The 23872-nt window shown below is 36.7% G+C and overlaps 1 protein-coding gene across 1 annotated transcript in view; it reads left to right on the forward strand.

Annotated features, from left to right (window-relative positions):
• Positions 1-23872, forward strand: part of ANGPT1 (angiopoietin 1) — a 162726-nt gene that overhangs the window by 137516 nt on the left and 1338 nt on the right. The window contains exon 8 of the mRNA XM_010577001.1: positions 14293-14423. Within this exon, the coding sequence (XP_010575303.1) occupies positions 14293-14423 (131 nt within the window). The remainder of the gene's footprint in view (positions 1-14292; positions 14424-23872) is intronic.

Here is a 23872-nt window from a genome sequence, read left to right on the forward strand (position 1 = left end):
AAAGTTTTTCAAAATGTCCACAATTTTCACCATTAGCCAAAAATTCAAACTTAAATTCTTCAGAATGCAAAATCAAAGAAGAATGAGACCTGGAGGACCCTTCTGTACAGTTTCTAACAAAGAGATGTGCACTCTTTGTGCCCACATAGCTGTTGACTCTCTGCCCACTCTCTGAGCTAAACAGAAGCTCGGTAGACCTGTCAGTGTGGCATTGAGCCCAAGCTAATATATCCTGCCCTTGAGTAGGCTCAGTGTCGTGCTTATTGCGACAGTACAGCTTCCAGCCAGGATGGAGTGTGGGCAGAATGAGCTCATGTCTGCTCAGAGACCTGACAGAGCAAGCTTTCATCTGCCTGCAAAAATATAGGCAAAAATTCTTAGAGTGACCCTTATTTAATCTAGTGTGTTTGTGGTTAAAGTCTCTGAAGTCTGTTACCAACTGCCCAGCCAACCAGTTCCAGGGGTTCCCCCCCCCCCCCCCCTTTTATCATTAGCAGCTCTACTGGCAAGTGTTTCTAGAGTCTGATTCTGAGAACACTTTCTGCACTGATTCACTGTATTTTCAGGATAATACCAGAAAAATGGTGTGATCTTTTCTGTGAGATTGCTTCTTTCATGAGTCAAAATTCAAGCGTACCTGTGAGCCTTGGAGAGAATTGGGGAAAGGGATCATCCCAGATTTTTCCAGAGTTATTTGTTGCATCAATCTTTAAGAGTTTGTTGTTGTTTTGTTGTTGTGTTTTTGTTTTTTTCCCTATCAAATGGAAACATACTTGATTTTGCTGTCTCTCTCTCTAAAGTAATGGTAATAAAAAGTGATATTCATTATTTGGCCCACAGCAGCAATGCAGCGTTAGAGCACAGAGCAGAGGTATGCACCATCTCTAAAGAGCTACTAATTTACATAAACCTACAAACAGATAACTGCTTTGAACATCAGAGCACGGAAGTATTGTTGTATCTGATGCAGTGCACTTTTTACTGTTTAGTTGGTCTACAAAGTTTAAATAAACCTTCTTTATTATCATGGAAGAAGGAGGTACTCAATAACAATGGAAGCCTAATTAGAAAAAGACAAATGAGTGCCTGGTGCCATACAGAGTCTAGTCTCCAGTCTTCTGTTTCATCAGATACTAGAGGCTGATGTGTTTTCAATTTTAAATCAGTGCTGGAACAGCTCACCACACTTGACCCAAGTGCACGTGCACCATTTGTGTTCTATTTTCTTTTATTTAACATTATAATTCAGTTGCACTGAAGTAAAAACTCTTTGTACCAATCTCAATGCCATTTGAACCAAATAAGTAATTATTGTGAATCACAGCTCTTATAAGGTCATGACCTGGGTTTTTAGGGAGAAAAAAACATGTAAGACATGCTGATCCCTGTTAGCCTGGTCAGTGTGGCACCAGCAGAGAACTTGGATCATAAATGGGTGACAGTCAGTGAACCTTTCACTCATATATGACTGTTTATCGGCCACAAATGACGCCAAGGGAGTTGAAATATGTTTTAACAGTCTGTTTATATTTTTCTACAGAGGCCTTAGTGCCACATAACTCATTTTGGCATTTTTTAAACTTAATTTTGCATTAAGAAAACCAAGCAAACAGTGAAGCCAATATTTATTTTTCAAATAATTATAAACATTTCACAGAAACTCTCTGAGCATCAGCCACTTTTAAAATTTATTACCTTTTCCTAGATACTTGCCCATGTAATGAAAGCCTAACCTTTGTATGATAATGGAGATAAAGGCCAGAGGATGAGCATAGCATGTTGTACAATACAGTCACTAATGAGTAAAGGGATCAAGCCAGACCTGTTGCATATAATTCAGGCTGGAGGTAGGATGTGCTTGACTACATAAATATTTTCATTCTATGTGCTGTTTTCAATATCATAAATCTTTAATCAAAAAACTAATTGTCATATTGCTGGTGAGAATAATGCTATATGAATAAGAGAAGCCTTTCCTTTCTCTTCCCCACCTTTTTCTTCTTCTCTCTCCTCTCCGCTCATTTTTTAATTTTTTTTTTTTTGAGGTGTACTTAGGCCCTCATTCAACAATACACTGACTTAGGCAATTTTTTTTTAAGCACATACTAAGTACTTTGCTGAGGCAGTGCCACCAGAGCTCTCACTGAAGGTCAAGTCACTCGTGTTTCATTACCATTGCACACTCTTGAAGATGACATCAAAATGTAAAAGAAAAAAATATATATTATGGTCAGAAAGAGATCATGACAGTTACGTTGTCATTAATACTACCTTATATTGTTTCCACATACAGAAATTATTGCATTTCCTGTCATCTCCACAAAGAGATTCTTCAACATCTCTTGCTGTTTACTCATGTCATGAGTCTAAGTACACAGCCACCAGATTAAGCCCATTAATCTAATTCATAAATTCATAAATTGTGAACTGGCTTATTTATTAGGATTGAAGAGGTTCAAACATAGGTAAGTGAATGAAAATCCTGATTAACATTTTGCTTTGAAAATAATATCCCCCCAAAACATCCCCAAATTTTCCTCTGGGATTCACCCAGTGGGAAGCACACATCTCTTGACACGAATCCCATCATAAATCTTGGAAATCTCATGCAGAACCCAAAATATTTATTTTAATGTGTTATTCATTAAGTTATTTCTTTAAATCGTAGTCTGTTGGCAGCTGCAAACTCATTCCATTCCAGTCACATTATAGCAATGCTGTAGTGTGATTTGAGAGGGTCATTGGGTCATTAACACTGGAAAAAATTCAAAACCAGAATCTGTAAATGCCCAAAAGAGCACGACTGTAAAAGAAGATTGCACTGCTAGCACAAAAAAAAGTATAAACAATCAAAAATAACTGATGAAAAATTAATTGCAGACTATTCCACTTCTATCAATAATGATTCATTTCCTTACATTCAAGCTCTTCACAAGGAGTGAAAAAGACCCTTAGATATTTCAAAGATACCTTACACAGTTTCAGTTAGCCATTGTGCCAGTGGAAACATGGGGAAAAAGGTTATTCAATCTAGATGTTGTGTCCAATTCAGTATTTAAATAATTTCTTAATGGTGATTACAGGTTACACCTCATTCAACATTCAGTTTGAGAAAAACAAAGAAATTTCAGTACTCATATTTCAAGTCAGGAATTATGTGAGCTAGTGTGCCTCTCATTGCCTTTTTAGCCAACAGCCTTAGCATTACACACAACTTTAAGCAACATAAGCCTGTGTGAAGCAGGCATGATTCTTGAACAGAATGACAGTATTTTACTTTCACTGTGTAGAAGTGTATTTCCATAAAGTAAATCACAAGAGCTGTCTCCTTGTAGGAGGTATTTCATCCTCGGTGACATTTTTGGACCAGATTACTTCAAGGACATTGTCCCATTTTGTTTTATGCAAAATCTTTGGAATCTAAAGACATCGTCTCTGTGCCAGTCCTTGGTTTTGCTCTTATTTTTCTGCTCCTCTCTTACCTGATTCTTACCACTTGCTCTCATAGCAAACTGAATAGTTTGTGATACTATATACTACTCTTGATCTGTTTTTCCTGCATGGCAGGCCTGCTTAAGGGTTAGTTATCTCACTGCCTGGTTTGTGACCTGAGATTTTCTCATGACCCTAGAACACTAGAGAAAAGTCTAATATTAAGGAAAGGACCAATATCAATTAAAATATCACATCAATTTCTGCTCTAAAAGGTAGTCCAAACCCTTGGGATAGTGACTTGTTTCAGTTAGACTGCAATTTTCTGCTAAGCTGTACAAATATTTGATTGAACCTCCACAATTAAGAAAACAGTGAAGGTCCAGTATCCAGGTAAAATAGAATCTATCTCCACTTAGAAAGTTCCTTATATTGTCTGTTAATTTAAAAAATAAAATAAAATAAAATACATATATAATCTATGGAACCTCAAGAATTAGGCATGTACAAAACTCGTCCAGTTCAGTGACAGTGGCTTTCTAATGAGAAAAAGCTTACCTATGAATAAACCTCTGAATTTTCTTGTAATAAGCATAGTAGTTTGTTATTCCAGTGAATCTGAAAATAGTAAGAATATGTAATTGCTGAGTGCAGTTGTGTTGTTTTCTGAAAAAGTTAGGTGTTTAGGACTTTTAAACTCTATTTTGTAAAAGGATATTTACAAATTAATAACAGGCATCCTTAAATAGGTTTTACTGATATCATAGCTTCAGGCAAATACTGTGGAAAAAAGAAAATGCAATTAGCTATATTTTCTTTTGTATCTCTGTAAATGGAAAAGAAATGACACATTTAAATGGCATCTTCACAGATTTCTTCTAATTGCAAACAATAACATACAACATAGGAAAGTTTTAATTAGCATAATTCAACAGTAGAGATGAATTTGTGGTACTTAACCTTCTTATAGCGCAACTACAGCTAATTTCAGCGAGAATTCCAGCACACTCTTTACAAAGAAAAAAAATAACCAAAAAGCCCACAAAAAAACCAAATCAAACCCCTAACACACTCCCCACCTCCAAGTCACATTGGTTATATACTGTTTAAAGACATTAATTTCCAAACACCAACATACCTCAGTAAGATCTATATAAATTTTTAACATAGGTCTATCTATGATATTTGTAACTTTTATGGTTACTTATGATTAGTTATTTCAATTAAGTAAAATGTGTGATAAATATTTTACTGTGGCCTGTAAATGATATTTTTCAATGACACTGCATGGAAACAAGAAGTTAGTAACTCTACAGTAGTCATCAGAGTAAAAATTAGCACTAACAGCATGCTGATACATGAAGTTTTCAATTTCTATTTTATCTAAAACAGTTAATTAGGATAATGTACAACCTATGTGGATGACAGTGGGTAATTAATGTCACCCTCAGTACAACTAAAACATAGATTTATGAAATCCACTATTACAATATATCTGCATGGATTTCAACAAACTATATTTATGAGACTTTTGGAACTTCAAACATATTTTGAAAGAATTATTAAGTTTAAATTTTACTAGAGTTGTGTGGGTCTCTTTTACTGGATTTTCAAACAGGATTAACCAATTTACAGATAAATAAAATTTCAAACTGATGTTCACTGAACTTTTCCACTAACTTCAATGGCTGTAAAACAGATCCTTAAACATCACAACATCACAAGGTTCAGCAATTCAGTAAAGATAAGCAGCAGAAGGTCTGATTACTTATAAAAACCTTAGAAACTTTTAAAATATGAGTTTGTCTGGAGGGTTCCTGTATTTCTATGTTGTAAAAACCCTTCAGAATCAATTTTGGCATTTCTGCTGTTGGCTTCAGCCAAACCCAGGAAGTGTAGTTGAGTAGGGACAAAAATATTTTTATACTTAAGTTACATTTTAAGTTAACCAAATTTCTCTAACCTTGGCTTTGCTGTGTCCTGGGCAAAAGTTCAGATAAGTTCTAATTTTGTATTTTATTTTTTAAGAAGTTCATCCATCTTCAATGCTATCAAAACAATTTGCATTATCATCTTAGTATATGTTCAGTGTTTATATGTCTGTCTAAAACATTGATCATCTCTAGTTATTTCAAGTTTGAAATTAATACAGTCCCTATATTTTTAAATTAACATATTATGTATTATACATGAATCAGGACAGAAGTGGTCATTTCTGTAGCAGCAGGAAATCTTACCATTTATATAGCTGGCGGGAGAGTGAGACGGGGTTTTTCTGTAGCAAGATTTTAACTTTTCATTAGTAAAAAAATAATAAATCTAATAACTGAAAAGTTTCATTTCAGTTTTCCATGAGAAAAGAAATGGCTGGGCAATTTTGTTTTAATAATTATTGTGTTGAAAAACAGTTTTAACAGAAAATGGTAGTATCAGATTAATGTATCTCTTCTGTGCTGTGTTTGGTGAAAGATTAGAGGGAATTATTTCTGTTCAACACATCAGTGTGATAGTAGCCTTTAAATATGTTTCTGTCCCTGTTAACAGTAAATACCAGTGTTGCCGTATGTTTTGTCTCCATCACCACTATGTTACTGACATCAGCTGCAAACCTAGCAGCTCACACTGCTGCAGTGACTGTTTCTGTGGCTTCTGTAGCATGTATTTCAAGTAGCAGAAGCATATGTTTGCTTGTTCACTGTCCAGAATAAACATATTTTTAAACATTTTTTGTAAGCTGTGACAAAGCACCATTTGTCTGCATGCAGCGGTATGACAGGCCATTTGCCTTACGGTAGGACAAATTTCTTTGACAGTAAATCTGGATGTCTTTTAATTATCCCTGCTCAGTATACCTGTTCCCAATGAGTACAGCTCTTTAGTCAATTAGTGAAGAAATTTAAGATAGAAAAAGCAAATTTGATGTATTATTTGTATAAATTCACATTCAGTACAACAGCAAGTCTCACTAGACTATTGTATAGTTTGCTGTAATGTGCAGATGTGTTCCTTACTTATGGCTAGGTTATGTTTGCTTGTTCACTGTCCAGGATAAACATATTTTTCTCCTTTGACCTGTCAGGTGTGCGTGGTTCAAACACAAGCTAAAATTAGCACAAGCTCTTCAGAGAGAAAACAAGCTTTTCTGTTAACAGTGTGCAGTCCCAGGGAAGGATCTCTCGACTATGTAGTGTTTGTTGTACCATAGTCAGGCTGTACTGAAACAACTCTAAAGGAAAACTGATCATATCCATTTATTATTGTAATTTATATTACCATTTTATCTTTAAAATTGGAAGATATGTGTTCTAACTCTGGATATATTGAATTAATATTTTGTTGGCTGGCACATTTCACTTGTCTCAACAGGAGAATGGGCAAGGAGTTGCAGTAATGTCAAACTTAATTACAGCACTAAGTCATTGCTACAGAGCAGCAGAGGAGAAATACAGAGGTCATCTTGTCTTACACTTTTCTTAAGGAATTGTGGGAGGAAATTATTTTCATGTGCTGGCAGCAAGAATATTAAGAGCCAAATTAAAAATCTGTTCAAGTTGTCAGAGCTACTTACTGTATTATTCAGGTTTTCGACAGTTTGCAGAACCATCATGCCTACTGTTTGCAGAATTACAAACTCTATTAGGAGTATAATGAGGTTAAATAAAAAGTCCATGAATTTAGCACGTACACTGTTTTTCAAGTTTGCACTAAAGTTAAGAGTGGGAAAAATTTAGTATTGTTAGGTTTTTACAGTTAATATTGCTGGTTTTCTCCAGTCAGACACCGTGACATTCCCTTTCTTCTTCTTTTTGGTACTTTTACATCAGTCCTTCAAGGACAGGCAACGATAAAGGTGGTGAATTGTTCTTGCAACTTGGGAAAATGGGTTAGCAAGAGCTCAATATTTTGTGAGAGTAATGGTGACTGAGTTTTTTCTCATCTTCCACCCTATCTAGTTTCTTCAATTTCTCCAAAGTATTTTCCTTTCTTTGTGAGTGGCTTTTAATTTACTTCGACTCATTACTTACCTTATCTGGTGGTAAGTCCTTGTTAGTTAGCCAATCTTGATTTATGATGAAATATTGGGGTTTGGTTTAATCTTGTTTTCATAAGGAGAGTAAGCACTGCCCTAATAAAACCTAAATTAGACGGTTTTCCCTGAAAAAGTATGTTATGTTTAAGAAGTAGCTTTATTTCCTAACAAAGAAAAAGGATGCAAATGGGTGCCCAGGCAATCTAGCTGTAAGCTGAACAACAACACTGACTATGATGCCTTCTACTCTGCAACCCAGAACAGTTCAAACTCACAGGGATCTCCCCAATCATCACAGATAGCTCATGCTCTATCTCCAACAAGGAGATGGTCTTTCCACTGAATTTACAAATTAGCAGACACAAGGGATGTTTCTCTTTATCCTTTAGTGGGAGTATTAAATGGTGAAAAAGTTGAATACCAGGGGTAGGCTTCCCAGATAGTTGCCACATTATGTTCAGTTCTGTGTTTAACATGATTTTGGCAGACATGTTAGCTTCAGCCTCAGTGGCAAGAGTTTTTTCTCTAGAGTGATTATTTAGATTTTGTCTCCTGTTCACAACACATTATCTATCATTAAATATTTGGAAGATGTCTGTATTACCGAGGTGCTTTTGCTATTCAGGGACAACTATTACCACTGGGAAACTTCATGCAATTTTGTAATATGTTCAGGAAAAGACACATTGGGAAACTTTACAAGGAGCCAACAACATTTAATATTACTTCAGTAGATATTATGTTTTATTCGTTGATAAACAAATGATTTGTGATCCACAAATAATTAATCAAAGCATTTTTTGAGAAAAAATCTGAACTTAAAATAAAGCTGCTATCTGGTTTTGAAGGTGTTTGGGTGGGTTTTTTTAGGGGTGTGTGTCATTTTTTACTTAGTATTATTAGAATTCATGTCTGGAATTAAAAGAGTAACTTGAGGATAATCTCTTATCAGGTCCTCCGAAATGGTTGCGGGCCAGTAGGCTTTGGTTCACAAAGGGGCTTAATTACCTAAGTATCATTATAAATGGAATTTAGTTGACTAACACACCAATTCATAAAACTCCACCCAATTCAGCATCTTTAGGAGTGGGTTTCAATTCACAAACTGAAGCTATCTAAAATTTAGACGCAAGTGTGAACCAGAAGGAACATGCAAGTTAAATCCTTCCTCAACCTCAGACATTTCAAAACTAGAGAACAAAATTATGGCTGTCATATGGGTTTTAAAAACAAAGATGCTTTTCACATGCCTAACTTGGAGGACAGTCAATGTGAGCTTATTTGTCCACATTTATCTGTGCAGATGTATTCCCACACACCAGGTGTATGTGGTGACCAGCGGGTTAGAAGAAGGGCTGGGATGTAGGTGCCCTCTGCTCCTATTGAAATTAGGAAAAAATGGAAACCCAGTGAGGAGAGGGCTCAGAATAGGAAGTTCTGGGCATAGGATTTTGATCCCCATGCATCCATCTCCATTCAGTGACCCTCCATCAAAATTAACAACCCTTTCCTTGAGGAGAGATCAGAATTTAAGATTCCTTCCTGCTAGCCATGTGGAATGAGCAGGCAGCAGAGAGAGGCATTTTAGCCTGCAGAGAGAGACAAAAGGGAGGTGGGAATTTGGAGTCATCCCTCTACAGTATTTCCCAAAGGCAAGCTTTGATGTGTTCCTCTCCATTCATCATGCTGAATCTTTGAAATCCTACTTCAAGACTCCCGTTTCTCTCTATTTAATGGTTAAGAATCTTAGGCAATTACTCATATGAATGAATGAATTACAGTCATGGAGATTTGTGCTAAAATGTTTAGTACTGTGACAATAATGAAATTCGATCTCATCTTAACTCATTAAAATACTTAAGACCATGCACACTGAGGTAGCTGAGATGGTACTCTACATCTCTTAATGACAGTTGTAAATGTTTCCTGTAAACTAGTATATTTTTTGTTTATTTACAGACAAACTATGCATTACTCACTTCTTTAAATGAATGACTGAGTGATCTCTAATAACTCTAACAGAAAAAAATTAGAGAAAGAAATAGCTAACATTAAATTCTGGCAGTCCTACAGACCTCTCACTAGTTCTAGTAAAAATAAATAAATAGAAACTCTAAGGTCAGGTGCTCTATATCCAAATACTGAAGCAGAAACCATTTCCTACACTTTTGATAATACTTAGCACACAACTTTTTCACATGGATTTATGATTGCATTTATTTCTTAGATTTTCTAATACCTCATTCTGTATGTTGCAATCTTCATAACTGCATGTTGCAGAAATATACAAATGTTTTTGTAATTTATTTGGAATTATCCCAGGTTCATCTGTTAAATTCATCAAACATGGTGTGAACACAGCTAAGCTGTATAGATTTGAAAGAAGAATTCCAGGTGATCTAATCACTTCCAAAGGAAAAATTTCTGGTGTAAATTTGAAATGGCTTTTCAGGCTTCCCTGTAGTTGCTTACGTAATATTTTTAGAACTATTCTTTCCACACAATATACCTTGCTTTGGTTTCAAGGGAGTGCAGATAGTCATGTCACCCAGTAGGAATGGGGAAAAGCAAAACATGCTTAGAAGAGTTCTTCCTCACCACCTGTGTGTATAGATCCCAAGCTGCCATTGCTATAATATCACATGGAAGAGATGTGAGGGAATTTCTAACACTCATGCTAGATAAGAGGTACCAGTTGCAATTTTTTTTCAAATGTGCTGTTTCTTCTTAAGTACATCAACTAGGAAAGCTACTAGTCTCTAAACGAATGCTATCAGCTGGCATGTTCCTCATAGTGATTTTAGAATTTCATAAAAATGTCATCAGAAGCCCTCAAAACTTAATATACACATGCAATATTTCACTTACTCCTACTTACTCATGATTTACTTGCTAATGCTTATTTGTTGCTATTTTAATTCCACAGTATAAGGTAGATTTGTTCTTCTTGCTTATTTGAGCATGAATTTTCTTTTCCCACCCAATTTGTAAATCTGAACAGTTCCCACTGCTTTCACTGATCTTCAGAATTTTCCTGCTGTGAACAAGTGGGAAGACTGGAGATGTAGTCCTGAAACTGCTCCTTGGCTTTTGACTGGAATTAGTTGCTTTTTACATTTAACTTCCTTTCCTTTGTTTCCTTCAAGAGCAACCAAGAGGAACTCTACCCTGACTCGCCATCTTTTCTAAGGGAGGGAAATTATGTCCTGGTAGTTATTCAGAGTTTATTTTAAAAGTTCAATCTTACCAATCTGAATCTGAGAATACTAAAAAATTAACTAAATCAAAGTAGTAAGATATCTACTGCTGCCTGGGAGCTAGCAGGCTCATCAGTTGGCCTAGTGTTATGCAGACTTGCTATCTCAAGCCAGGCTAGTTCAGAACCATGTAGCTTGAACCGAAGCTTAGAAAGAGAAGAACTGAATGCTTCAGGACCAATTTTGTTTTTTGATTGACACTTGATTTTGGCCTAAAGTAGGGCCAACTTTGCAGTATCATTTTCTCCTAACTGTTGGGCAATGCCAGTTCAGGGAGAAAGGCTTAAAGCACGAGAATAACTGTTTCACCCTATGGTTCATCTGTACATTGCTGCAATATGGTAAGCCTACTAGAGTTTAGAGCTAAGCTAAGCTTTATTCTTTTAAAGACACTGGAGACCTACTAGACAAATGGTGTTGAGGGAAATTCAAACATAACTGGCAAGATCTAAATCTGTGCTGAGTGGAATGTTTATAAAATATCAGGAAAAGAGTATGAGCTTGTAAATAATCCTAATGCCTTACCCCTTTGGGGAAAACATTGCACACCAAGTATTATTAATTTCTTTATTGTCTTCTTACATTATATGAATTTTTTATTGGACTAATGGGTTTTATAATGTTGATTGTTAATAAAAAGATCTGGCTAGCATTGTCTTTGTGATTTAAGTAAACAGCATTTGCTTTTTATACTGACTTTATGAGACTTCTGTGAGCTTTGGTGTTGCTGATATAGTGAGGATGTATGGCAGTTCAAAATCAGTTTGTAGAGATCATGTGACAAAGCAATTTTTCTATCAACACAACCTCAGGAAAGTTTATTTTGTTCTGCAAAAAATTAGGCACAGCTTGCAAAACAAGGCAAAAGTCCAATGAATGAAGATGGTATCAATTCCAGCCTTTCGTTTGTATGGAACAAAGAAGTGAACATGAGCAAAGACAGATCTTAAAGTAATCTTGTCTAAAACAAGCATCCTTTGATAGAGTAACATGGTAATTATGGGCTAATTGCCACTGTGATTGGACAATAGGATAATGCAATGACCTTCCTGGATTCCTGTTCTTAGGTTGTTCCTTGTTAAATTTCTAAGAATCTTCATGATCTTTTATTTCCGGCTCACACTTTGCCTTATCCATTTTTGTGCTACCCAAAGGTATTTGACTATCCATGGTATTTATATTTAATCTAAGAATTTTTATATGTGTACATGTGTGTACGTAGGTATATATAAAATTTATTCTAAGCATTAAATCCAAAGGTATTTAATCATCAGGCTCAGATCAGGTGACATGCAACATTAAAATCAAATGAAGGTAGGCAGTGTAACTACTTTGGAAGGACAGCCCTGACAGTTCTATTTTCTTAATAAATTTTCATTTTAACATGTACATGCTTAGCACCTATTGTCTCCGTTTTTAAAGATGGAGAAAGGATGTATAGGAAGAATTTCACTGAAAATTAGGTGAAGTTTAAGTCAGTCTGAAAATGTGAATCTCAGACTCTCTAGAGCCCCATGTGCTGGTTCTGTGCCTTCACATCTTGAGAGTAATCTCACTGGGATGTCCAGAAGACACTTTTCTGTAACAAGTTTCCATGACAAGTTTACTCAGACTGGCTTTGTTTGGATCTAATATCCACCCACATATGCATGAAAAAAAACATTAAGTAAAGTAAAATCAGCAGCTATGCACTTGATTAAGGAAAGCTGCCATATGATGCCTATGTGCCCCTTCTCCTCCCTCTCATAAGCAGAGAACCAAACCCAAAGTTCTGTGGGAGAACTGGATTTTATTTATATCTCAGTCTAGGGGACCGGCTCTCCTCCCCATCTCAGAAAAATGCCAATGGCTTAACTACTGCTGTGTAGGCTAGAATGGGTTTGGGATGCTCTCTACTCCTGCTGTTAACACTGTGATCACTTTGCAGTGAAGTATCTCTCTTCCATCTAAAGAAATGGAGGAATGACACTCTGGTAAAGGCATTTACTTTTTTATTCATCCAAAGTCATTGGATAAAAATACAATGACAATCTAAGAGGCAGCAACAACCATCAGTGACTCATAACTGCTCTCCTTGTTCACTGTGTTTGTGGGAGAAGTTGGGAAAGCATTTTCTAGGATAGCACTTCCAACTGTAATTCCCAGAGAGAAAAAGGCATCTCTCCCACTTTACACACTTAAGTCTTGCTGCTGCTGCCATAGCTCCTTTTGCATTTTACATTAAAGGGTATACTTGTCTCTCTTCAATAACCCTAGAAGAAACAGAACTGATGTTTCTCACCTTCTCTTTGGCGGAGAAGTCTATCCCACTAGAAACCAAATCATATTCTTGGTGAGCCCTGTGGCTCAAGTATTCCTGCCTGTAGAGCTCCAGTGAGACAGGTGAGGGATGCTCCTTCCCCTCTCTCTTGCTCCAGTGGCTAGGGCTTGCTCCTGGGATGTAAGGATTATGGCTTTGTATTTCTCCAGTAGACACTGAGATCCTGTCTCCTTCCTGCATATGAAGCTATTATGGCAAAGGATACCTTCCTCTTCCAGCAATGTTTTATGAAAAAAACCAAAAATGTACTAGTCAGATGTCTGAGGTAGGTAGCTGTGTACAGGAAGTAGTTTTTGCTGTGAGCATCCATCTCACAGTGATGTCTGTCTCACAGAGATGCTTAAGCAGAGGCAAGGGAAAACGTTGTGTGCAACCTCCTCTTCTCTTCTCTTCTCTTCTCTTCTCTTCTCTTCTCTTCTCTTCTCTTCTCTCTCCTCCCTTCTCTCTTCAGCATTTTCTTCTGCATATCCCTGCAATTGTGAACTCAGGTCAGACATGCCCAGGTCCCCAGTGTTTCCTTGCTGGGACAGAGATACTCCATTCAGCATCCCTGCAGCTGGCATGCTTGGCTTTGGGCATTATGGCACTGAGCACCACAAATGCTGTTATTGGCTGGAGCTGGGCTCAGGCTCCTAGCTCATGGTTGTGGTTTCAACTAGTTGACAAGGATCCTTAAGAAAAGGGATATTTAGCTTTGCAAATCATGAAGACTTTTGTGGCTTGAACTCTAAGTTATTCTCCATTCATCACTCAGAGACAGCTTTGGCAGAACTGGGTTGCTGTCTTGTGCTGTAACTGGTGGAATTAAAAATTCCGAAACTGCTGAAATCCTCTTTTGAGCTGAGGGATTAATAACATGGCTGCTGTTAACTGGGAGTGTTGTTTCTGTGCCACAGTAAAGAGACCAGCTACTCAAATACTCAATTATTCTGTCAATGTATTCCAGATCTCTGGGCACCTCTCCTCATTCTCTTTTCTTCCTCTGACTCCCTCCACTTTGTTGCATTTTTCCAGTGCAGATTCCTTGTGCTCTGTTCTGCTCTGGAGCAGGGACAATGTGCTACTACAGATATATCAGAAAACCCTGAATGTCCCCATTTTAAACCTGAAACAACAAAGAAATTGAGCCAAAACACAAGACATTTCTGAATTTTCTGAGTGAACTTCATACAAGGCAAACCTGATATGAAAAGAGATCTGTATCTTTTATTTTTGTTTTTGGTGACACTGATTATTTTCTCTTACTGTTTCAGGCTTTATTTAAAAGGTCATAGTGGAACAGCTGGAAAACAGAGTAGCCTGATCTTACATGGTGCTGAATTCAGTACAAAAGATGCTGACAATGACAACTGCATGTGTAAATGTGCTCTTATGTTGACTGGAGGTGAGTACAACTCTGAAAATATGTGGTACTTTAATAGGAATCTACTCTGCTTTCCTAAAGCAACCATGGATGCAGTTGCATTCATGGATGTGTAAGTACTGTGTGAAAATTCCTTTTATTATTATTACTCCTACTCTTTTCTGTATATGTATTGTGGTAGTGCCAATACCTCAAGATTGCTATCAGCAGGGAAGGGAGGTGCAGTCAGTATACTTCTACACTGAAGCTGTTGCAACAATGTCAAAGGGGAAAGCATAAGTTAGTGTTATTATTGAGGCAAGAAAGGCAAAGTAAGAGAGAAGAAGTTAAGAGATGAAGGGGAAAAGAACTTTGTAAGAAGTGGGAGAATCAGCCAGAAAAAAGAAGAGAGAAAATGCAGGGAAATAGACAATAGAAGGTAAAGTTTAAAAACAGTCAGAATCTGGACTTGCAATATATTATCTGTTTTACTTAGGGGTATGATTCTGTTATTGAAATAACTATAATGATTCAGCTTTCTGTCTTATGTGAGCATTATACATATATACATATAAACATAATTAATGTAATGGCTAACTCACTCACCTGTGAAAGATTAGACCTGCAACCCCCTGTTCAAATTATGGCACTTAGCCATTCTAGAAGATTTAAAACAGTATCCTTAGTGAGCTGAGTCAAGCTGCAGAAAGAAAGAAAGAAGAGTCAAGGTAGGGGAGAGCACAGAGAAGTTATACTGGGACAGTTCAAAGCACCAAGTCAATCTGACTGCCAGCAAGTATAGTGTATATGATTGATATTTGCTGCCTCCAGTGCAGAGGAGGAATAGCTGAGGTTATCTCCCCATACAGACATGTAAAGGTCTGCACAAGAGTGAGAACTTTCTCTGGCAAATGATGCTTATTCCTAGTCCCTGTATGGGCAAACTCATTTTTATCTCTAGGACACCACATTAAAGCAGAAAGCTTAAATTGGAATTCTCTGGTTCATTGACTGTATGACCAAGAAAGGCCCTTATCTTCACACCTGATCTTCTTCAGAGACTCTGCCTCAGTGATTTCTAACTTTTCTGGAAAAAATCCTATAGCATATAAGTTATTCAGCATTTTGGATCACACTGTTAAAACTGATCTTATTAGTGATTACTGGCACCCTTACTGAATCCAGCTCAGGCCATATTCAGGTATATGTGAGCCTCTAAAACTATCATCTGCTAACAGAAGATGGGTTCCCATCACTGGGAATTTATATCAAATGCACAACCTAGATCCTCATTTTCTTTTGCTGATTGGAAATGACCCAGTTGGGAGAGTCTTTAAGAAGCCAATTTCTCAAACTTTCCTGACTTCCTATAGTGATATCTTATTAAAGGTCAGCATGGAAAACTTTTTCCAATAGACAGGTGATCAGACACTACCTTTCCATTTCTATAAAAAAAGAAGCTAACCAGGTAGTTCTGGAGACAGACAATGGGTAAGAAGTCAACAGTTTATTTTAATTAAAACTGTTGACCTTTCCCTTTAGAGACCATGCTAAATTAAAGTGTCTTACTTCCAGGGCAGACCAGAGTCTAGAGAGAAGCTTCTAAATGTGAGTTGTGTCTGTGCTGGAGTACAGACTCATTCACGTATCTCAGCTGCCTGGAAATACCTCTGCTCCCAGACAGCTAATTCTGGGAGCTGATGGTTTTGTTTATTTTTCTGCCCTGACTTCTATGGCAGGTCAATGCCCTGCTAAGGTCAGCTGCTGTTGAACAACCATTCCACCAGGTTCACATATATTTTGCTGCAACAGTCCTGTAAATCAACAGGAAAACCGCATATTGGAATATACTGGTAGCAAATGAAAGGAATAAGGAGGAAGGGGTAGAATTACCAAAGGCCGAGGAAACCACAAATAGAACAAATCACTGCATAAAAGGAGTTGCAGCTAGCCTTTGGAGATAGATGAGTCTAGTCTTTTGGATTAGTCTCTGAGTACTAGTCTTTTGGAGATAGGCTGTACAGCATTGAGTAATTTGTAGTTCTTCAAGAACAGAAAGACTTTATCCATGCTAGAGTTCTCCTCAAACACTGTTATGCTTTGCTGCTTGAAATGACTTTCTCATCCCTTGAGAAATATCAGAAATTGAATTAAATACCAAAACATTTGTTTAGTGAGTAGATTTCAGTTTTGTACCACAGACAAAGACTAATTAAGAAAAGTAGCAATGATAAAAGGTTTTGGAAAACCTCTTTTTTTTCCAAAAGATACCAGACTCTGTTAGTTTTGGCAACATCACAGAGAGTTCTTTAATGATGAATGATATGAAATCTACAGGCAGGTTTCTAGCTATCTTGACAGTTTGGGTGAGCCTGTTATCTCTATGAGGTGAACTGAATGTATTTATGTCAGGAATAAAGGCTGAGATAAGCTGAAGCTCAAAACTGTGATATGGTTATAGTCAAGGCTGAAAATAAAAATGTACGGAAAACACACATTTCTCTCTGTGGTCTTACTAGTTGTCAGTTTTATTTGGTCTATATCAAAACTATTATTCTCTCTCCTTCTTTCTCTCCTCCCTCTTCCCCAGAATAAGAAATTAAATACTGGGAGAATAATACAGTAGCATCAACAGAGTTTTTTGTGTGTGTGTGTTTCTCGTCCTTTCAAGAGCCATGCTGTGCTTCCTGACTCTATCTTAACATTGACTTTAGGGAATGGCTCAAAAAAATACATTCATGAGCTGGATTCTTAGCCCCTGTAAACTTTATATGGTAGTTAAATATTTTAACTGGTTTTTTGTGCCTTGGAAAATCTAAACTAAGCATACTTGGTTTACTTTAAAGGGAGACAAACCATATTTATTCAAATAAATTCTTCATTTAAAATTAACGTTTGTCAAAGTAGTAAAAAAAATTATATAATGAAAATACCTGTTAAGAACTGGTACAATATCTCAGGCCAATAAATTGAACAAAAGGTTATATCCCCATATAATTTCAAGCATTATTTTGAAGAGTACGCCAGTGAGATACATACACAGCTTTTTCCAAGAAACAGCATTTAAAATATAACAGACTGTCACCAGAATGAAGAACTGAGTAGATGTCCAAGGCACTTCAGACAGATTTCCAATAGAAGTGCACTTAATGTCTCTGGATCAGATTTGTGGGCACAAGGCCAAATTAGAGCATCCCACCAGGATACCACCTGTCAGCTGAGCCCCAGGAATTGTTTGTACAATTGTTTTCAGACACTGGAAGGTGACTTATGGTAACTTGGCCTATAGTGAAAGAGTCTTAAGGTGATTTATTTTGTCTTGCATTGGCTGCAGTCTGAGGTGTTCACACAGGCATTTATTTACCTTGCTTCAGGTAATAAGCGAGAACATTGCTAAACTTCTGATCCCTGAAATAGTTTGACAAAGTCACAGGGAGACTTTATAGATGTCTTGCTAGTATTGAAACAGCACAGGATTATTGAAATAACTTTTTTTGTTCTACTGGAAGCAGAGATCTATCCAGCTGCAGTCTCCTGTCTCTGACAGCAGTCAGCAGCAGATGCCTCAGTATGGGTACAAGAGCAATGAAAATAAATTATACTTCCCCTGAGTATTTTCCCAGTATCTTTTGCATCTCAGGAGCTTCCCGAGTCAGAGACAGTTCCCATGTATTTAGTAATCCTCAATGGATTTGTCATCTATTAAGCGAGAGACTGCTCAATAACAATCCCAAGCAGTGGTACACTCATTGCCTATTGTTTCACTGCTTTTTTCTCCAACTGGTGAATTTTGTGAATGTCTGGCAAGAATGCTATGGAGGGAAGTTCTTGGCTGAATATAGAAATCTGCCCGCACATTATCTAATTAGAAAAAGCCACAATTTCTCTTATACTGTGTTTGAAACAAAGACTTTGAAAGTAGCAACCTCAGCACACATAAAAGTATCGAACTTGAACCCCTGGATATACCACTACATACATAGGAAAGCATCAATTTTTAAGTTTTATGCATATTGTTGCTTTCATAAAGAAGATACTCATAAAACACCATTAATGAAGTATCATTTATATTGCCTTACATTTTTACAGAAAAATATAACCACCATGCAGATAAGAAGTGATTGGAATATTATTTGATTTAGGCTAGGAGTATTAGAAATATTTCATTACACATATGACTACTCAGCACTTTTAACAAAATCATTACTATATTGCTATGTTTACCAGGGTTAAGTATGGACAACAGTAATAAAGTATTAGGAGAACACCAAGAAGTGACTAACTTAAAAATTATTCTGTTGATATATTTAGAAGATCAGAACATGGTGACCAGTCTGCAAGTTTCATGTTATTTTTTACCTCCTAAAAAGGTCCTTATAAAAAAGACTGTGTTATCCAGTTGATATGAAAAACTAATGCCTTTATGTCATATCCTGGCAGCTAAATTCTGATTTAAGCTTTAGAATGTCAAGTACCAATTGCTAAGTGATAGTCTGGTCAATCCAATAATCTAATGAATAAAATAACATAGGCCTGGAAACTACTTCCAGAGGTCATTTAGGCCCTTTCTAAGACAGACTCTTCTCTACCTATTTATTTCTGTCTTTCTGTTCATCTTCGAGATTTGTAGTGACAGAGATTCATTCTTATAATATAATCTGTTACTGAGTTTGGCTACATTTAATGTAAGAAACGTTTACTTGTTGACTCAAATAATGCTATAATAATTTGTGTTCCACCTTGTCCCATCCTCCATCACTGGAAAGAATAGACCATTCCTTTGCATTCCTTTGGAAAGCTACTTTATTCAGCAGCTTTTTTATGAATTTGAGACTGTTGGCAACCTGTCTTTTGAATTCTGGACTAAACAACCCTAAATCTTTCCTCTTACATTCAGTCTTTTGGACTCTGTCCAGTGGATCCACATATCGCTTGAGGTATCATCCAAAACAGCACCCAGTCTTCCAGCTGAGAAATTATGAATGCAAAGTCAAACAGAGCCCAAGTATCACCATCTAACTTCTTTAAAGTACAGAATGTCAGAAACATTGAAATCTTTCATAAAATAAATTATGTCTTTTGAACAATGAAGGCTATTTCAATATTTTTGCATTAGAAATTGTTCTTATTGGATTTGTTGCCAAATGCACTAAATTTTATGGACGAACCAAGAGGGCTAGAAATAAATACTGGCTTTTCATAGGATCCATTTATCACATAAACCCATATAAATATACTGTTCAAACATACTGTGGATCTTATTGAATGGATTGTATTGATCTTACTGCATTTGGAGGCACTCAATGTACTCAAGAGGGAGAGCAGAGACAGACGTGTGAAGAAAAGGTCCGCCATCAAATGTGCAGGGTTTAGCCATCTATTCTTTTAGTACGTAAAAGGCAGCTAAAAACATCTCATCAGACCCGAGTCATCATTAGCAAGTTCCCAATGCATGCTAGATTTACAGTGCGCTCATGAACTGATGAGTTAGGTTATTAACAAAGAATTTTACTTACATACATGCTTAAATACAATTTATAAAACAAGCCAAAAAAGGCAAGCTGTTAGCTTTGGCATACAAAACTCTTTTTTATGTTGCTTTTGACAAAGAAGATTCTATCACATAAAAATTATACTTGTGACTTCAGGAAACCATTATAAAAGATGGCTGTGGGTTTTTTTCTTCTAGTATCATTACTCATTTGAGCAATGCTCCTTCATTAGCTAGTTTTTTGCAAGAATTTATAGAAATTATCTTAATACACATTCATATTCGGCCAACAATATGGTACAAACAGGTCTGTGGAGCTGAACTATCTGGTGATAGGTGGCTGAAGTAGACTGAAGCATTCAAAATACATTTATTTAATGAAAAGAGCTGACATGAGATTTAACAACTTCCCAGAGGTAGTAGCAACACTAATTAAAGGCCAAAGCATAAGAGTCCACAAAGCATGATCATGCTTTAACTGCTCCAGAAGAGCAGCTGTCTACAGTGGAAATTCATGTTTATTTGTATAGCTGAACTTTCAAACAACTTATCAGTGTATTATCTAAATTATTTTTTGTTTGGACAATATACTTTATGACCTAAGGATTTTCAAAGCAAACAGAGATGGTAGTGTTGCTTGTACTATACAAATTATTAGAGGTGGGCTAACCACAAAAGACTGAACCACCCTCAGTTCAAATAAGCAATTAGTGACTTTGTGATCACAATAACTTGAAGAAACTACCTGTGCTTCTGAATAAAAACTCTCTTAACCTTCTCATGAAAGCCTCCTCTTTACCACTTCATTAGTCACTTCAAAATACTGCTTCTATTATTTCTCATAATGCCCACCCTTCATGATTCTCATGCATGACTCAAATATCCCATGGAAATCATTGCCAAAAGTTATCTCTGAGGTTAAAATCTTATTGCTATTCAGAGAAGACTTGATAATTATTTGGGAAAGCCATTACCTTGTAGTTAAAAATAAACGAGATTCTTCATGAGAGGAAAATTCTATGAACTCCGGGGAATAAGTCAACATCTAGCTACTGGGAGTCTTTCTTGGGTCAGACTGTCTCACAGCTCTGGAGCTGCTTTATTTGGTGTTTTTCCAATGGCAGTGCTGCAGGTATCTCTTTCAGAAACCTCTGTTTTATGTTCTCCCACCCCCTCATAGCTACCAAGGAAGTCACTGCTTCCATTCCTCTTTCCCCCAATATACAAGGCATCTGAAAAAAACATTTGCATCCATTCAGTGATGTGGATTTTGGTGTTGAGACATGCAGTAGGAAGTCTTGTGATAATCTGAGGCCCTCTGGGGAATGAAGAGCTTTTAGAGGTCTGCAGGGGAGGATGGAGAGAAATAACCATACGAAGAAAAAAAAAAACACTTAAAAAAAAGAAAGACAGAGAGAAAGTAAACCCAACAATGTAATGTAGTATTAGGAAACATCTTTAAAAAAATTCATACAGTCTCACTAACAAGAACAGTATAGTAGAAAAAAAAAAGATGCTCATTAAAACACATTGTGAAAGAAGTATTTATTTAGAAGAAATCTATGATGAGAGATTTGAGCAGGTCCTCACAAAAGGTTTATAAAATGTTGTGTTTCTTCAACTCATTCCATTTTAATATAGATTTTGTAGGGTACTGCTGAAAACCTCCCCGAAAAGGCCATTTATACATCTATTGCTGTTCCTTTAAGATGAAATGGTAACTAGCACAGCTTGCCATGTCTTCATCCCAACACCGTAAACAGAACCCAGCTGCATCTGTGTTCCAGCTTTGAAAAATGACGATTAGATTTCCTCTGTTTAACTTTGTCTTAAGTTTCTACAAGATTATACTCTGGTTACAGTAAAACATCAGCTGTACGGCTTTCTCTTTCTTTTGTTATTGCCCCCTTAGGTATAAGATTGTAATCAAAGGGAGGCCAGTTGTATCAAAATAGAAGTTTGCCAGAATTTATCTGGCATAAATTCTTCCCTCAAGAGTTCATTATGAAGTGTTACTTCTGAAAAAAGCCCACTAAGTATTATCCAAAGTCTAAGAAATTACTTTACAAGACTAGAAACATGAATTATATGGATCTGAATACAAAGGACAGAGTAAGCACTTGATATGAAGGCTAATCACAATCAATATCATATCAGTAGTAGTAAGGCATAGTTTAAAATACCTTCATACAATACATTTGTGATAGGTAGATAAAGGGCTAACCACTGAATATGATGAAATTGGAGTATTCACTAGGGCAGTGCACATTGTCCAAAAGGAGCATCTCACAGTTTAATTCCATTTCCAGAAGTCAGAGTGGGAAACACACTGAAAATTTACAATTCTGCATTTCAGTCCACAGCAGCACCTGCAGAATTCAGTAGCCACTCACTAGATGATCAGTTTGCCAGCACCGGTGGTGCTTGAAAAAGGTTTGCAGGGGGTCCTGGGATGATTACAAAGCTGTGATGTGCAGGCTGAAATAACTTTATAAAATAAAGTGGCATTCAACTACCAAAAGCAAAAGCCACCACCTGATCTTTATGATCTTATCTGCCTTCATACATGAAGGCAAATGCTCAGTTCAACCCATATTACATGAAAAGATGCCTAAGACCTGTGCTAAAGATTCACAAAGACTATAGGTCTTATGATGAAAAAAAAAAACCAAAACCAAAAACCCAGAAGAAATCTTTCTAACAAATAGAGCTCCTAGCCGTTGAGGTTAATATATTTTTGACATGGGGAATATCAGCTCTTTGCAGTCTGGGCATTCATTCTGCCTTCCTCAGCCTGAACTAGGCATCTTTCTGTTACATTACATAGATACTCTGTAAGGCGTTGGAGAGAAAATTCTATTCCCATCACAATATACAGCAAAACTCCCACTACTTTCAGTGGAGTCAGCATGTCACCTAGTTTATCTTTGTCAGTTTGTGTTCTGTAATCTCAGTGTTGCCAAGTTTCATGTTGTTTGGAGTTTTCCTTAAAACTCTGACTCCTGTGGCAATCTAAAATTCACCTTAATGAGAAAAGATCTTGGGGATGTAGACAAGAGAGTTAACTGATTAATTTCATCTTAAAGCAACAATTTAAAATAGATCTGAAGATTGTCACTGTATTTCACCACTGACTCCATTTTTTCCATTGGTTAAAGACATACATACATGTCTTCACTGCAGATGTCTAAAGGTGATATGACTTCTTTTTGCATACACTTTGCAACCAAACCTACACTTGTAGCAAGTTCAAATTTTCTGCACTCAGTCATACAAATGGGAGCAAAACCTCTGTCATTGTTAGTAATACTTACAAGTACTTGATAAATATTTCTGGTTTATTTTCAGTGCAATGTTAACAGAGCACTCACAAAGGTGGAGGTATGGCTCTACATGCATTTTCTTTGGCAGAAAACTCAGGTTGAAAAGTTCCTGAGCTGTTACACTTCTTTTTTTATCCTAACTTCTCAGTTTACTACTCCTTCAGTTATGCCAACACAACAGTTCACAGGGCCATTCCGTAAGCCAGATTGCTGGTTTGCCCTCAGAAAGCAAAGTTCTGGGTTTTTTTCTAAATCTGTGTCACTTCACTTTTCAGAACTTTGCAGCTGCTGGAGCAGTGAACTAGAAGCACAAGCGTCTGAGCAAGACATTTTTTGCCCTGTCTTTCCAGTAGAATAAAATATATGCAATTGCACACAGAGTTCAACGGGTTAATGAGTAGGAAGCCACATCTTGCTAGGAAAGAGCAGGCAGCGTAGGGGAGCAGAAAAGGCAGTTAGCAACTTTCTAAGCCTAACTTTGATATCAATCAGTAACATTTGTAATACCTTTTGGGAGTCAATGATAGTCAAGTAACTAGTAATTTTCTGCTAACTGTAGACATGTAAATAAAGTGCCTAAAACCTACTTTAAAAAAAAAAAAAATGCACTTTTGTCAGTTTTCTAAGTGCTGGGTGTGAACTTGCTCAGAGGCTTTGCAGAGAAGGGAAGAAAAGTC

The sequence above is a fragment of the Haliaeetus leucocephalus genome, unplaced genomic scaffold (genome assembly GCF_000737465.1).
Source record: "Haliaeetus leucocephalus isolate CR32 unplaced genomic scaffold, Haliaeetus_leucocephalus-4.0 Scaffold555, whole genome shotgun sequence".
In the NCBI taxonomy this organism is placed as follows: domain Eukaryota; kingdom Metazoa; phylum Chordata; class Aves; order Accipitriformes; family Accipitridae; genus Haliaeetus; species Haliaeetus leucocephalus.